This window comes from Scatophagus argus, chromosome 15 (assembly GCF_020382885.2).
Source record: "Scatophagus argus isolate fScaArg1 chromosome 15, fScaArg1.pri, whole genome shotgun sequence".
NCBI lineage: Eukaryota > Metazoa > Chordata > Actinopteri > Scatophagidae > Scatophagus > Scatophagus argus.
Genome location: NC_058507.1, coordinates 14,052,306 through 14,069,447, shown reverse-complemented (window position 1 = coordinate 14,069,447; position 17,142 = coordinate 14,052,306). Strand labels below are relative to the sequence as shown.

The 17,142-nt window shown below is 41.9% G+C and overlaps 2 protein-coding genes across 2 annotated transcripts; both read right to left on the bottom strand.

Annotated features, from left to right (window-relative positions):
- Positions 1-9,199: 9,199 nt before the first annotated feature.
- On the bottom strand, positions 9,200-12,602 carry LOC124072002 (cytochrome P450 1B1-like). The gene has a single exon (XM_046413122.1). It carries the CDS (start codon positions 12,346-12,348, stop codon positions 10,774-10,776), a length of 1,575 nt encoding a protein of 524 aa, XP_046269078.1. The 5' UTR covers positions 12,349-12,602; the 3' UTR covers positions 9,200-10,773.
- Positions 12,603-13,875: 1,273 nt separating this feature from the next.
- LOC124072001 (cytochrome P450 1B1-like) lies at positions 13,876-16,821 on the bottom strand. The gene has a single exon (XM_046413120.1). It carries the CDS (start codon positions 16,587-16,589, stop codon positions 15,012-15,014), a length of 1,578 nt encoding a protein of 525 aa, XP_046269076.1. The 5' UTR covers positions 16,590-16,821; the 3' UTR covers positions 13,876-15,011.
- Positions 16,822-17,142: the final 321 nt, after the last annotated feature.

Genomic DNA, 17,142 nt, shown 5'->3' with positions numbered 1-17,142 from the left:
ACCTGTATTAAATAAACCAATGATGAACTTGTACTAATGGTCAGCTTTCTAACCATAATGCCACAGTTACATCAGTCTACTGTATACTCACCACTATCCCTCCGCTAATGAGCAAAACAGTATTCTAATGTAACATTCTAACATTCATTTAGAGCTGAGTTTCTTGCAACCTGACAAAGTCAAATATCCACTTCTCTTTTACCTTTAGTTTGCTTTCCACCTCTTTATGCTTTTTAGGTAAAATGCCCTGTTTTGTTCATTAGCTAGTGGCTAACTTCATTGGATGCTTGAATGTTTGGTGCTGGGCAGGGGAGTGTACAATGTATTTATCCATTGCTCAAAATATCTGCCTGTTGTGGCACAGTGTTAATGTATCAGCAAGAGCAGCTTTAATATTTACTTCTTCTTAATATTTACAATCTGAAGCATTGGTATATCAGGTGGTTTATTGTCCCTGATGTTCGAAGAGAAAGATTCATTTGGGGCAGAATGCTGTGTTTCTTCTGTCATGTGTTGAGTTTTGAAAACCTGTGTTGGTTGTATTGTAGTACACCCCAGTGCATTTTCCCATGTCATCCACTTTATACTTTTCCCTGCAGTCACCTGATGTCCTTCTTTTTCTCACTCAAAAGCTGACATGCTGCACCAGAATCGGTCCTACCTTTTATGGCTTGTCATAAATCAGCATGTGAGGTACTGCACGTTAAACACTTCCCTTGTAGTATGTTATGAAATAAGGAGTAGGTGTGATGTCAACTCTGGGCCAAACCAAATGGGTGCCATGGGATGAATGCGATGGAATTTAATTTTTCTTTGGGGGGGGAAGGGGGTTATGTGTTGTGGAGTGTGTTTACTCAGCTGGTCCACTCAGGAGGATGCAGACAGCCGTCCCTTTGCGCTCAAATGTCGACATTTTCGCACAGGACCCAGAATACAGATGTGTGCATTAGGTCAGTGAGAACATTCATACTTCAATACATTCAAGTTGTTCAGCTCCAATATTGGTGAACTACCGCAAGTACAAAGACAGATGTCAAATACTCATACATTTCCGTTAGTTGGTGCCAGTTTGCTTTGTAGCTTGTCCTGACTACATAGAAGTAGTCAGATAAGTGAGTGCTTTTAGATCTTTTATTAGAAACTTACTCACTGGATGTAAAAGTCTGTAAAATTTGCTGACATGAAAGGACATGATGCTGAACTAATTATAGGTTAGAGCTGGTTGTTAAGACCATTTAAAGGCAAAAGCGATGAACCGTTAAGGTTGCAGGATGTCAGGATTTCTCCTTACAAATAAATGTGCTCAGGGCCATAATGACATTTATGTGTTGTTGTACTTCTTTTTAAATCTGTGGGATGATCGCATTTCCCAAAAAGAATGCAACTAATATTCTCTAAAATTAGAAAGTCTTGTCATTATTTTGAAAAGGGGCTACTCAGGGATTAGGGGTTTGGAACAGAGTTATAATTAGACTTGGGTTAAAGTTAGGGTAAGGATTACAGTAGAGCAATTCATTGTTGCGGTTATGATTAGTGCATGGGGTTACAGCATGAGCGTGAGTCAATTACATGTCCCCACAACTGAGTTTGTGTGTGTCCATCTCCAAGTGTATCTGCATGTTGATATTTAGATTTTTTTTATGCATATATTTGAACTGTGCTGAAGGTACTGCCTGCTTCTTTTTTCAGACATGGCCAAGTCCAGATACTGCACAGCTCATGTAATTCCTAATTTCCAACCTAACAACAATAAATGCTGTGGTCAACTCTTGCGTACATAGCAACCTATCTCAAAGAACACACATTGCCTTTCTAAACTGGCAGGGCTCTTGCTACATAAATTTTCTTGGGCAAAGTAAATTTCTCTCAAAGCTATTGGGGGAAAAAAAGAGGGCAAAGCAGATTGTAGCTATTGGCTGCAGCTTCTGGCAGCTCCTAGACCACTGAGATGTGGAGGGACTTGTGCTGCTGAGACGAGGATGGGGAGGTGGGGGGGCGAGCAGGCGAGAGAGAGCAGAATGTCTTATTTTTGCTGGCAGAGGGGCGAAGTGCTACCTTGGAGGCGGTTCTCTGCAGAGACCCATACATCTTAGTTCCTGGCACTCGAGCCAGCGGGGGGTGGGAGTTCGCGTGGGTGGAGTAAAAGGAGGGGGGGGGGGGGGGGTATGATGAGGAGCCTATGCTGCTGAGGAGTCAGCCAAAGTCCAGGACTCGCTTAATGGATTCTCCTCTGCAATGCGATCCCAGTTTGGAGAATTGAAGCAGACACCCGGACTCCTGTCTCCCCGGCCCTGCCTACTGTGACTGGGCTTGGCATGTGGATGGTGGTGCAGGGCACAGTGAGGGGTGAGATGAGGGGTTGTGGATGCTTCACTCACTGCTGGTGTCTTGTACTTACAGGAAAAGCACTGGTTGACAAAACCAAAGCCACCTGTGTGCGTGTGCAGCAGTCTGACTCACTGGCTGTCATTCATACCAGAACTCCCTCTCCCTCTGACTCATCAAATGGCACTTTACTCATTTGAGCTATACATTTCCCGAGTGAAACACTTGCAACTGGATGAGGGATGAGAGGACACTCCTTCTGTAGAAACACAGAGCCATTGACTAAAACACTGTCTTCATATTTTTTCAGGTGTTGTTTCTGGGATGGGATACAGAGCAAAACAGAAGCGAACTCATGGTGAAGCAGTTTTGATCATAAATTTCCTTTCAAACGTTTCCACTCTTGGTCCATCAGTTTTTTGGACTTCGGTCTAAATGTGCTTGGGGTAGAGTTTCTCACTGTCCTCAAATGCCCCCCTTCATTTTCCATTCTTCAGTTCACATTCTGAGACCACCAGAGTATTGAAAGGGGAATTGTAATCTTCCCCCCACGTTGTTATGATTTCAAATTTGTCGGGATCAGATATTTTTGTGATTTTTATGGGGTAAAAGTTTGGGTAAGTGGGTGCAATGTGCACGAACATGTGATTATATTTGAATGCCCACGTGAGAGGTCCCACAGTCACTATGGTTCAGACAGAGGTAGCTCACTACAGCTGTGTTAACTCCTTTGCTGCCTAAACCGAATTACATAATGACCAGGAGCTACTGTACCGACACTGGAGAGCTGAATGATTTAAACTGTTAAAGTTTATGATGTTGTTTTATTGTAAACATGAAAGCTGCAATTATTTCAAAAACATTTCACTACCAAACTGCTTTTAAAAGCTTGGCTAGGCATTGTTATTGGGGTAATCAAGTGGAGCAAGCTCAACCAACTATTTCCAAGTATGGCAGGCAAAGAGGAGAGCTGCGTGCTCAGCGGCATGCACCTGAATGTCTTCCCTGCACTCTGTCTTAGGGTCTGGCACGGGCGCCACTGTCTTACATAATGATATGAGATCACCCACAAAAGACTTAACACATATTTGTTGTCATCTGTTGCATTGCTTTATGCTCCAGTAAACCTAACAGTTTTCCAAGTATCCATTCAAGTGTGAGCTGCATGTGATGTACCAGTGCACAGAAAATCCCCCTGCTTTTGCAAATCCAAAATATTGCTAACCCAAGACTGTGACATGAGTGTATATGATGCCACTGTCCGAACATGATCTGCTTCTGCGTCCCCTCAGTTTTTCCCCCTCTGGATAGAGAGCAGGAAAGGAACCACCGGCCAAGTCCTCTAATGCTGGCAGGCTGAGTAAACGGTGTCTCCGGAACCTCGTGTTAGCCCCAGCATTTCCATAAGCACCCTTCATCCCCACTCTGTTATTTTTTATGATCCGCACCTCCGTTTCAGCTCAAGTCATCTTCAAGGACCTCTTGGTCTGTCCCCAGCATTAACCTCAGATGCATGTTTATGGCATGGAGTCCCACACGAGGGTCCTCCAGATGTATTGCCCTTCAAAACCAGCTGATAGCTGATAACCCCCCCCCCCACACACACACACACACACATTTGACATCCTGTCAACATGTGTTTTCTAGGAACTGCTGGATGCTTGTCTAATTGAATATTAGTGGCGCCTGTGTGTGTGTCCTGAGCAAACATACTGTCCTGACGAAAGCATTATGCTTGATTTCCAGTTTTGGCTATGTGTTGCAGGAACAAATGTTTATGTAATATTTGGCCCATCAACACTCACATACCCACATGATCAACAGATTCAGAGAAGAGCTTCAGAGGGAGCTGAGGTAGGGAAAACACACAGACATGCTGAACAAGGTAAACTGTCAGAGGGACTTCTCCTGGTGCATGTGATCTGCTTATGCACTGCTGGCACCCTGTGTGCTGCCATGATGCTAATGGGTGCTGAATAAAGCATAGGGTACACTGTGTCTTAGTATGTGTCTGTGTGTGCGTGTGTCCACATGAACAAAATTAAACTCCAGCTACTGACCCCTACAGATCCGTAAAATTCAGCTGCATCATCGTTGTGCTTTTTTTCTTTTCCTTGAACCTTCGCAAAAGAATCCTAAGCCAAAAAGTACCATATTTAAACACATCAAACTGAATTAGAATACCTAAAAATATTGTGTTAAAATATGCTCTCCATTGTTCGTGCACTCCATAGTTTCTTTTTTTTTTTTCAGCAAAAGTGAACCCCCTCAAAATAGGCACAACACGTAGACGATGTGAAATTGTCATTTAGGATAACAGGAACTGAAATATAACATCTAACACTGTCAGCAAGCCGACATGTTCCAAGCGCAGACTGTTCCAAGTCTTAACAGGGCAAGGTTTTTTCAGTAGGGTGGTCAGCTCCAGCAAACCGTTATTCTCTCAGTGAGTGGGGAAGTTCTGACAGGCAATCAGAGCCCACTACAAAAGGAGAATGTAAAAACAACTGAAAATGAATCCCTACAAACGCAAATAGCTTATTGCTAAATTGTTTTGGTCTGGCGTAAAGCGTTGCCAAGAAGTGGGCTTGAAGTGGGATGGCGTGAAAGCGAAGGGAGGGAAGGAGAGGGGTTCTGCCACAGCGGAGAGCTGAATTATGGGTAGCTTGTTTGACATGGGAGCATGTGACTTTTTTTTGTCAGGGAGATGGTTACAAGATATTTCATACTCCAATGCATGAGCTATAATTTCAGATACAGACACTATAAAACTGAGGCGGATTCTGACAGATGGAGTGTCCTTACTCTTTCTTCAGTCACCTTTGTTCAACACGAATTATGACTATACAAAGACAGTTCTGCTTATTTCTCTTTTTCCCTCTTCTTCTTCCTTGTGTGTACGATTTTAGGCTGTTTTTCAAGGTTTGGCCTAAGCCCCTTAGTCCAGATTAATGTAATCTAAATAATTCAACAAACAATATTTTAGCCAATAGTTGCTTCCAGCTTTGTGGCAACATTTTGGCGAAGAACCTTTCCTATTTCAGCCTAACAATAGTCCTGTGCACCAAGCAGGTCTTTAAATAAATGAAGCCCTAACCTCAACCATCCAAAACCTTTGGGATGACCTCTCAGAATTCTGTGGAGCGCTTTTCTGCAGTGAGTAGGAGTTCATACACTTTGTTCAAGTATTGACATACCTTTGGCCTTGCAGTACTCTTCTAAGTGGATCGCCAAAAATAAAAACCTAATAGAATCAAAACTTCCTTTTTCATTCTGGAGCAGTTGGTTGTTTCAGTTGTGGCTGTCTGCTTCATCATGTTGTCCCACTGGTTTCAAGAGACGTGGGAGAATAATTTTAATTTTCATTTTAATAGATTCAGTTAAAACGACAGTCATTTGCCATTTTGAGTGATGTGCTCATTCACGTTCACATGTCAGATGAGAAGATCAGTACCACTCTAATATATCTGTCTGCCAAATATGTAGCTACAGCCAGCAGTCAATTAGCTTAGCACACAAATTGGAAGTAAGTAAAATAGTTAAAATAAGCAATTATACACATATCTTCAAGTCTCTCTTCCGCTCGTTCATGGGATATCACTCTGTTGAGCATTTCCAACGTTCTCATGTTACTTGAAAAAATACACAGAGCAATAATCTGATTTATTTCCTCCCTTTTCAAAACAAATCAGATATGTCTACTTCTCAGAGACACTTTTGTGTGCCTCTTGAGGCAGTTCCAGTCTGGGTTACACAAGAGTGGTGCCAGTGGTTCATTATCGTCTGAGCAGACACCACTATCTCTGACGCTGCACAAGATTGATGGCCTCTTGAAGGTGCTGGACCAACAGGGAAGTACCAGCACTCTGAATGTCCACCAGGACTGATTCATCATCAGATAAATGAGATCACAAGCTATTTGTAGGAGACACACCACAGTAATCTAATTTGCTTTCAAGGTTTGGCAAATAAAGAGAGTTTTTGTGTTTGCTTGAGTAAAACCTCGCCGAGTCCTGTTGTTCTTAATAGAAAATAAGGAAGTACAGCTGTTTAGACACTGAAAAATGTAACAAATGGTGCAAATGTGGTCTGTTAGCCTTCTCCGTAGTGCACACAGGAAAGATTGGAAATCCTGACACGACCTCAGCCTCCACATCAGCATGTCTCAGTGACGGAAGAAAGCAAGGGGAAGGGGTGCAAACTTCTCCACCATAGGCTCCACGCCCTCTCGTCCCACTCCATTACAAGAACATCAGACGATGCAGTCCCTCAGAATTGCCACTGAACATAAATCATAGGAGACAGTGTAGCTCGGTTTCCATATGAAACAAAAATGACCACTTACACAGAGTTAGAATGAGTGACTGTTTCAGACCATGAACTCCCATCCATGAACAAAAAACACATGCTAGCCATGTTCTCATACTGACCAACACGGATCACTTCCTTGTGCACTTCCTGAGAGTAATTGTTTGTTTTATGGAAAGAACTGAACATTGTGTTATTTTATATCAAAGGTCCTTTCCTTGCCACCGCTCCAAAACACAATCCCAGCGCGGACAAAACAACAAGCACTAACCGTCCCGCCCTATTATAATGAGCTGGGTAATTGTTTATTGAACAGGGTCACTTCACATGACTTGCGGTTGTATTCCAAAACATGAAGTGACGGGTCAATAACTTTTGGACTCTGTGTCAGTAATGTGTTAAAATACAAAGTCTAGAGCACACTTATTGGTGGCTCGACTTGATTATTATGTCAACTGGAACATTATTAGTTCTGCTCTGCATTTATGTCTGTGACCTAATGCCACAGGGGGCTTCAAAAGAGCTCATGAATGGAATATCACAAAAAAACTCATATTTCTGTCAGTTGAAGCTGAATTCAAATTATAGCTATTTCCCTAACGAAGTTATTTGTACATTGCAAAACGCTCTGATGACTGATGATGAGTTTGTCAGTGTTTAAAAAACGCAGAACATCAGTTTAGGGAGGGATTAGCAACATTTATTTCACTCTTGGATTGAAGTTACCTCAGAAGGGGAAAATTATGTTGAAAATACATTAATATAAAATTCTGAAGAATTGCATTTGTTCATATAAATATGCTTCTAGGGAGAGAAGAGATTTTTGTTGACCTCTTGGCAATCAGTGTTATTTGACTTGTTGGAAATGTCACCTTTGTCTGTCAAATGTGTTCTCTGGGAGCAGTTTGGGAAAAGTTGATTCATAGTTACTTTGCATGAGCTTCTTTCCTCCTGAGGGCTATTTACTCTTGTTATTCAAAGAAAAATGTTTACTGGGATGATATCATTTTTTCCAGAATTATTAATAATCTATGCTTTGTGCCAGATTAGAACCCCCTGCAAAATTACAGTCATATTATTTGTCTGCAAGATTTTGGGGGTTTTTGAGAGTAGCTGTGGTCAGATTGTTGGTGTCGAGGGCGGCTTTAGGAAAGACTGGCTGAATAAGGACATGAAGCCGTTTCCAGCCAATGCTCAGACACAATGTTCCGCTGTATTTCAGCAGATGATGGCAGTGGACATGGGGAGAGATTTTCTGGAGGACTGCGTTTGTCTGCCTCCAAGTAATTCTACCTCACTGTGACCAAACAATGACTGCAGTTTACATGTCTAACCTCGAACAGGGGAGAGGGGGATTTTGACCTTGTGGGAGGTCAGTCTGCGGCCTGGTGTACGTGCAGAACGTGAACAACCTCAGAGCTGAAAAACTGTCAGCGTGTACACTTCTCTGTTTTCCTTTAAGGAGTGAAACTCAGCAGGTTAAGGTGCTGCGGCGTATGAGGAGTGGGTGACTCGGGGTGAAAGGGAGTCTTTCAGCTGAACACATTTCATAGATGTTTTGGGAAGCAGTGATGGAAAACAGGGAGGTTAAGTGGCCCATTCCTCCCGCTAGGGTCCTTGTGGTGTTTGAGCAAAGAAAGAGAGAGATAGATGGGTGAGTGAGCCTGTTGCAGTACAGAATGTCTTCAGCCTGCTCTGTTTTAACCTCAGTGAAGACAAGCCTCCCTCAGAGTTTAGCCACAGTGCTGCTCCTGCAGGTAGAGCACAGGACCACTCACTGAGGAAATGCTCCCGTGTGGCAAGGAAAGGGAGCTAAAAGGAAAGAGGGGAATGAATATGATAAGCTGCTAACCCACAAGTAAAATAATATTTACTTACAGCAAGAATAAATGTTGAGAATTGTGTGGTTTTGGTTTTCCCAAAATATGAAAAGTCAGTCAGGAGAAAGAATTTAAAGTGGGCTGTGAGCTGCGTTTGTTGGAATAGATAGATCTCATATGTCACTGATACTGAGGGTGATACACAAGAGGAGGAAAATAATCAAAAGCTGTTCATCTTTAAACACAGCTGAGTCTATTAAAACACAGATCCTCAGTTTAGGGGGGAGACTGGGTTCATTTAAGTCTCAGTCATTTCCCTATTGGAGTCAAATTTCCACAGATGGGCAAAATTGTGTTTTGAAAATCTTGTGAAAATATACTGCTGTGGGTGGTTTTGGTTTACCCATGATAAAAAACGTGTAAAAAAAAAAAGTTTTTTGTTTTTTTTTACACCTAATTTTATTTTTTACTTTCATTTTAGTTAACAATAATAACTTCTGGTTTGACCTTTAATAATGTATTGTATTTTTTTTAAGTTATCATGTGTTATTTCTATAAAAAGTCAGGACCGTAACTACCTGTAACTACCAGATACATGCAATGGAATAAAAAGTATAGCACTTTGTTCTAAAATGTAGTCGCGTAGATGTTTGAAAGTGGGTTGAGGGCCACAATCAACCATTTCGTATTCCAGAATCACTCACCCCAGCTGTAAAGCAGCAGAAAATTAAAATCTTAATGTAAAGTACAGGAACCTCAGATTTATTACATTTATTACGTATAAAAACATAACAGATGCCAAACCCAAACTGCATCAAAAAGAGTAACAGCACTTACAAGATGAAATTATACAAAGGGATGCGATACAAGCATATAGTATACAATACACTGACACATATTTATCATTGGCATGCAGCCTAATGTGACCCCCACCCCCCTGCAGTGTTTGAGTTAACTTCTCCTTGAACAGTTAACATGACTTGACCTCTCTAGTCTTTGCTACTACACATTTTTGTTAGTTTTGTCAGTTAAATTGACGAAAAAAGTTCACTGTGTATTGATACATGAGAGTTAACACTGACTCGGCTGAAAGTGAATGCATTCGTTCAGAAATGACACAGCAGCAGGCTCCCTGTTAAATATTGACGAGAGAAGCTTGCGGCTGCTTACTGTTGCCTGAACTGATGAGTTACAGCCTGCTTGTAAAGCGGGGAGAACAAGAACATGCAGGGCCTGTAACCCATATTAATCTTTTAGACCAGACATCAGCATCTATTATTATCTCTTTCACCTCTCTGGCCTCTGTGATTCTCAACAATTTGGCTGCTCTGACTGATGCGCCCCAAAGATTCAGTTAGAGATCAATGCATGAATGTTTACTGTGCATCCAAGGCTTTCGTCAGTGTAGTGTCGACTGTATCACACCGGGTCATGTTTAATATGAAAACATCATTTATTTTGCTATTCTGCTTATCACACAGTGGATGTGCCTGCTAAATCATGTTGCACAGTGATGTAGCACATGCACTGAAGGAAGGAGACGGTATAACATAATCTCAACTGTATGGCCCTTTAAACATACGTTACATGTGACATGAGTTATTATCAGAACACAATAGCATTATACATGATTTAAGAGCACATGAATGTAGATGACTTGCACAGTGTGTTTGCGTTAAACTCAAGCATGAAAAAGTTCGATACAAACAAAGATAAATGAGCGTCTGAGTGAATAAATGTTCAGGGGATTCACTCGAGACCACACAGCTGGCACATGATTTATTACCATCAGAGAAAAACACAAAATGCTCAAAAAGAAGTTTATGTATCACCACCGGTTTATATTGCAATTTAGAGTGACTCCGCTAAATACCCTCATATAAATAACAATACATACTTAAGGTCTATTATGAATTGTGGTTTTGGGCAAACACATCAAAGCTTTAATTGCATCTTTGTTGCCATTTCTTACACAGTGTGGTGGAGGCAGCACAGATATATTTAGGCTTTCTCAGTCACACCGCTTTTTAGAGTTGAGGAGTAAAATTTTTGTTAAGTTTAAATATAACTCACATGCTGTCTGATGCCATTTACAGCGTGCTGACGTTTGATACATAAACCAGCAGATTTTGTAACTGGCTGATATGACATTATTGTGTTTGGTAACAATTTTAAATGTTTGCAGAAGTATGATCATTTGCATTTTTTGGGATAATTAAAGCTCATCACTTAAAAAAATTCTGATCTTATTTTAGAACACATACCTTATACTGCATTGATTGCTTTTCTTTAATTGGAGAACCCAGCAGTCAAATGTTTTTCAGTGGCCTGTAAGTAATTCTCCCCTAAGTTTGGCAGTGATCTTGTAATCTAAAGGCTTCAATGTTAAACCATAGGAGCAGTTTAGGGACAGGTCTTCACTGGCACATCTCTCAAACCTACATTGGTGGAGTAGTATTGCGAAGAACAGAAACAGCTCTACTTTGGCAATCTGGTTCCCAATACATCTTCTCTTTCCTGCTGAGAAAATCATAACATTGTTGGTGAGATCCCTGTTTAGGGAGCCCTTTTCATCCAGGAAGCGTGAGGGGTCAAAGATATGGGGATCCTTCCACATCAGGGGGTCATGATTGATGGACCATTGATTGATGAAGACCACCGTGTCTTTGGGGATGTGGAGACCTTCGATAGTGACGTCAGAGGTTGTGGAGTGTGGGATGGTGACGGGGACGAAGCTGGTGAAGCGCATGGTCTCATAGATGAAGGCGTCCAGGTAAGCCAGGTTGCTTCTGTCCTTGACAGATGGCAGCCTGTCTCGACCCACCACCTTGTCTATGAGCTCATGGAGTTTGGTTTGTATTTCTGAATGCTTAGCCAGTAGAAGAAGAATCCAGTGAAGAGCAGTGGACACAGTATCGAGACCTGCACCAATCAGATCTGACACCGTCCCCTCTGCATGGCCTTTGGTGAGTACATTGTCACTGACAGCCTTGTCAATCACACCAATAATAGCATCACTCATGTCCCTTGTTATTTCTGGATCAAACGTCTCTCTGTGCTCCTTCACCTTGTGCTGCACAAACCCAAAGAACTCTTGATTCAGAATTTTGAAGTTCTTGAACATGCTGCGGACTGGATTCGGGAAAGACTGAAGCCATGGCATCACATCTACCAAACTGCCAGCGCCTATTGTCTGTCCGAACCTATCTACATTGTGCAGCAAGGATCTAAACTCATCGTCATCGTGTCCATAACGTTTTCCAAAGCACAGGGCACATATCACATTAGCTGCAGCTACTGTCAACTCATGAGCAGGGTTGAAATGCTGGCCCTGAGCACTGAGTTTAAGGAAAATCTCAACTAGCTCTGTGGCTTCAGCCACAATTTGCTGCTCAAAGGCTTTTTTGGTCTGGCTGTTGGCAGATGAGAATGCTCTGATCGTTGATTGAGCAATTTTCCTGTGCATCTTCCACTGTTTGCTGTAATTGGTGAAAGTCATACTTTTTCCCCCTGAGACAGCCTGAAAAGAGACAAAGTTTGGTCTGCCTGCAAACTCTGTGCTGTGCTGTATGAGCGCCTGACGTATTGCCCTGTCTCCATTCAGAACCACAATATCGCTGCATCCTAGACGTATTTGGTACACATTGCCATATTTTTTGGCTAGCTTTGCAAAGGTTATGTGAGGCATTTGTCCCAGCTGCATGGCGTTGCCCACCACAGGCCAGGCGAAGGGTCCCGGGAGTCTTCTCTTGAGACGGAGATTCCTGACCCACAGACAGGCTTCCAGACTGAAGAGGAAAACAAATAAGGCAACTAGAGCAGGCTGGACCTGTCCACTCCATTCCCTGATGATGCTGCTTCCCTTCACACCAAACTCTCCATCCATTTCAGCCATTGTGTTATCCTGTAGTTTGTCTATGATCCACTGTGTCCAGTAAATATGCAAGTTTCACTGAAAACGGCAAACCTTTCCAAGTGGTCCGTCTTTGCGCAGTCTTAAATACATTAAAATACAAATTCTTTCTTTTCTCATCATAGATTATGATCAAAATAACAAAATGGCCATACGAAAAGAAGAGTCCAAGCAGCACTCATTTGCTGCCTCCTGCACAGGACTTAGTGAGAACAGCTCGATCAGGTTCAAGCCTTAACACTTCGCTTATATGTATCTCTACAGTGGGAGGGGTCAGTTCCTCAGGTTTTTTATTATCACTCCCCTCCCATTTTGACCACAGCCTGTAGCCCTTAGTCCTATTCCCACTCAGGCCTCCTGCCAGCAGAGTCCCTTGTAAGATGACGGAAAAGGAGAGCAGCTACTTAATAGGTCCTGTTGCCAGAAACTACAGTTGTACAGTTTTATAGCCAAAGAATAAAACCCTTGACACTTTAAAGAGATAAACAATTCCACAAACCATACAAGGCCTGGAGGGTATTTGTTACACTACATATTGTATAGATTTTTTAATGTTGGAAAGTGATGCACCTCAGCAATGTGATGCAATGGATGGCATTTGGTAGCACGTGATAGAAAGATGGAAGAAGTACTTGTACTTCAGTGAAAGTAGTGATACCACAGTGTAGAAATACTTTATTGGTGCACTGATGTGTTCACCATTTTTATGTTAATTTATTTGCTGATTTGATTATATTTTGTATTATTAAACACAATCTGCAAAGTAACTAAAGTTGTCAGATAAATGTAGTGGACTAAAATGTATTGTTTGCCTCTAATTGGAGTGGAGTGGAATCATATAGTAGCAGAAAACAGAAATACTCAAGGAAAGTACAAGCACCTCCAAACTGTACCTGTAGATCTACATACTTCCTCTCTGTCACTGGATGTGTAGTAGCATATTGTGTTGGTAATGGGCAATAAGCTGGAGCTGATAGTTTTTTAAAAGGTTAGATGACTGTTTCCTATGAACTTTCTGCAGCCAGTTTAAACATGATTTGGTTTCTGTTATTTACAGCCCAGATGTTAATTATAACCACACAGGGTAAAGCATTCTGGGGTATCACCATGAAAAGTGCCAGTTTCAGATCCAAAGATTTGTTATGCTCTATGAAATAGATAGATAGATAGATAGATAGATAGATAGATAGATAGATAGATAGATATGGGCTTATGTGGGTGCTTGTGCAACAAAAGGAAGATCCCAAAAAAAACATCAGCTTGGGTTGAAGTGATATTCAGACACAAATTTTCCAGATGTTTCTATTTTTGTAACAATGAGTAATGACAGACATCTACACAATGGTGCTTCTTAATATCACTTTGCTGGCACATATCTAATAGTGCTATCAGTGCAAAGAGCTAAAAAAAAGTGCTTTGAGATTGCGAAAGTAGTTAAGAACCAGAGATGTTCTCCTGTCTCCAAAGCCTTTAGAGATTTTAGTTTGTTCTAAAGGTCTAAGGGCTGAAATAAAAAAAATACCCGGACACATAGACTGTTGACAGTTCACTTTATTAATATCAGATATAGCTTATTTTTCCATCATATAAATCCAACACATTGATAACAAAATATCCTCTATAGTGAATGCTTAAACATCCAAAGCTGACTAAGTTTAATTTGTTGCCTTTACACAGACAGAGAAACACATCCCTTGGGTGTTGCAACATCAATTCCTGAATGCAGAGGTTTAAAGAGAGTGCAGTGACATCCATGTAGCTTTGAAGACGTTACTTTGTAAACAAGCATGTTTTTGAGAATGCCTCATCATTGACAGAAATTTGGTGCACGTGATTTTTTTCTGTTTTTTTTTAATACTGGTGAGATGTGTGTGTGTTTGGCAGTGAGTAGCTGCATTGCCTGTACAGTAAAACTGAACCCTGGGTGCATAAACTTTGCGAAGTCTTGGTTAATGCTAAAGTCTCCTCTTCATCCTCAAGATTGTGATGAACATTCCTTGATGAAAAGATTTCCTGCTTTTCAAAGATGCCAGCCTTTTTTGTTTGTTTTCTTTACACTCTGATCAGCATTCTGTCTTCAATGTGTCCATTTTGAGTACAGTAGATAGTGAAATACATTAAATTTCATTACATTTATTGTCATACCTGAAATTATAAAAATATTTTGTTACTGATTTGCGTGACAACGGTTAAATATATTCTTACATATTACAGTTGAGAACAACAAGTCATCAAGTGACTTCATAACATTCACAAGCACTTTATATACAGTTATATTAGTTTGACTGTTAAAGAAAGTAGTTAATTCCTGCACTCACACCATACACGTACATGCTCAATAGTGATTGTAAAACAAACACACAACTCAGGATTACATACATCTGATCAAGTATAGAGTATTTTTTTAGGAGAAATTAATACCTTTGCCCTGATCGTGATGGTCCACAGTCTTGTAGCTAACCTTAAATCTTCAATCAACATCAATACTTCATATACAGTCTGTGTTTAGATATCCATTAAATATCATTATTATATCTGAAAATCTTGCAACAGTAGGATCTTTGCAGGTACTCTATGTTAATACTCACTTTGTGTCATTGGTGGTGTGTTAGCTGGCCTTGAGTCACAGTATCAGGACATGCTGTTCATGCCGGGGAAACCAAGCCAAGCAGCTTTCCCCTGAGCTTGGCGCTGACACAGCATCGCAGCGGCTTCAGCGTGAGCCCGTAGGAGCAGTCAAGGGTGAGGGGTTCAGAAGGGTCGCTTTCAAAGCTGCATTGGTGCAGCAAGACCGCTGTGAATAAAAACACTTCCACCTTGGCGATTTGATCACCGATACAGCGTCTCTTACCCGACGAAAAGATCATCACGCCGTTGGTTATGTCCTTATCGAGGGCCCCATTTTCATCTAGGAAGCGTGAGGGGTCAAAGATATGTGGGTCTTTCCACTTCAGAGGGTCATGGTTTACAGACCATTGATTGATGAAGACCACCGTATCTTTGGGGATGTGGAGACCTTCGATAGTGACGTCAGAGGTTGTGGAGTGTGGGATGGTGACGGGGACGAAGCTGGTGAAGCGCATGGTCTCATAGATGAAGGCGTCCAATAATGCCAGGCTGCTTCTGTCCTCAACTGATGGCAGCCTGTCTCGACCCACCACTTTGTCTATGAGCTCCTGCAGTTTGGTTTGCATGTCTGGATATTTGACAAGGAGCAGCACGACCCACTGCATGACAGTTGATATTGTGTCTTGACCTGCTCCAATCAGATCTGTGACAGTTGCTTCGACAAACTCTTTGGTCAGTCCGCTGTCGTTTCTGTGTTCAATCACATTGATGATGGCGTCGCTCATGTCCCTGGTCACATCAGGGTTGAAGGACTCCCTGTGCTGCCCGACTTTATTTTTCACAAAGGCAAAAAACTCCTCATTGAGGTTTTTGAAGTTCTCATAGACACTTCGGACGGGGTTAGGGAAGGACTGAAGCCATGGCATTACATCTACCAAGCTACCTGCCCCTACTGTCTCTCCAAACTTGTACACCTTTTTTAACAGGGACCTGAACTCCAGGTCCTCGTGTCCGTATCGCCTCCCAAAGCAGAGAGCGCACATGATATTAGCAGCAGCTACTGTAAGCTCATGAGCCGGGTCAAAATACCTTCCAGCAGTGCTGTGACGCAAAAATGCCTGCACCAGCTCCATGGCTTCGGCTATAATGTGTTGCTCAAAGGCTTTTTTGGTCTGACTGTTTGCAGAGGAAAAGGCTCTGAGACTGGACTGGGCTATTTTCCTGTGCGCTTTCCACTGTTTGCTGTAATTAGTAAATGTCAAACTCCTGCCTCCAGAGATCATCTGGAAAGAGACAAAGTTTGGTCTGCCTGCAAACTCTGTGCTGTGCTGTATGAGCGCCTGATGTATTGCCCTGTCTCCATTCAGAACCACAATATCGCTGCATCCTAGACGTATTTGGTACACATTGCCATATTTTTTGGCTAGCTTTGCAAAGGTTATGTGGGGCATTTGTCCCAGCTGCATGGCATTGCCCACCACAGGCCAGGCGAAGGGTCCCGGGAGTCTTCTCTTGAGTCGGAGGTTCCTGACCCACAGACAGGCTTCCAGACAGAAGAGGAAAACGAAGGAGGCTACTAGAGCAGGCTGGACCTGTCCACTCCATTCCCTGATGATGCTGCTGCCCTTCACACCAAAATCATTGTCCATTGCCATTGTGACAAATTTTCTGTTCCTCAAAAAAATAAAAAATAAAAAAAGTCAATTTTAACTCTGTTTAGTTGTAATTTTGGAAGGAAAAAAAAATCAATAAAGCTCTTATACATCCATATCACATAAAAAAATATTTAAGATATGTCAATCAAATGCCTGAGGTCATAATAATAAAAAGCAAAGTGAGTTAGGGTGAGGTTTCTTTTTTTTTTTTTTTGTCTTTTGTCAGTCTTTTCATCAAGATTTAAGGCTTAAGTGCCTGACTTTTGCTTCACTCCAGCGTCTTATATGTTTTGCAGTTGGTGGGCAGGGCTCGGGACAACTTTCATACTCCTCCCATTGTGGTAGCCCTGCGGACCCCACTACATTATCTCTCTGTTGTCGGTCGCCGCTGGAGGCGCGCGCAGCGTGAACGAACCGTCTGCTGCAGAGAAAAAAGAACCAGCAACTGGTGACCGATTCAGTAGGAAACGTGTCGAGCCAATTTGTTTTACTAATTGGAGGACTGGCACAGTTTGCACATTTCAAAGCGTATCTTTTTAACATGATTTATTTT

What these genes read in the sequence shown, in the direction of transcription:
- LOC124072002 (XM_046413122.1), bottom strand. Translation starts at nt 12,348, where the DNA reads ATGGCTGAAATGGATGGAGAGTTTGGTGTGAAGGGAAGCAGCATCATC.
- LOC124072001 (XM_046413120.1), bottom strand. Translation starts at nt 16,589, where the DNA reads ATGGCAATGGACAATGATTTTGGTGTGAAGGGCAGCAGCATCATCAGG.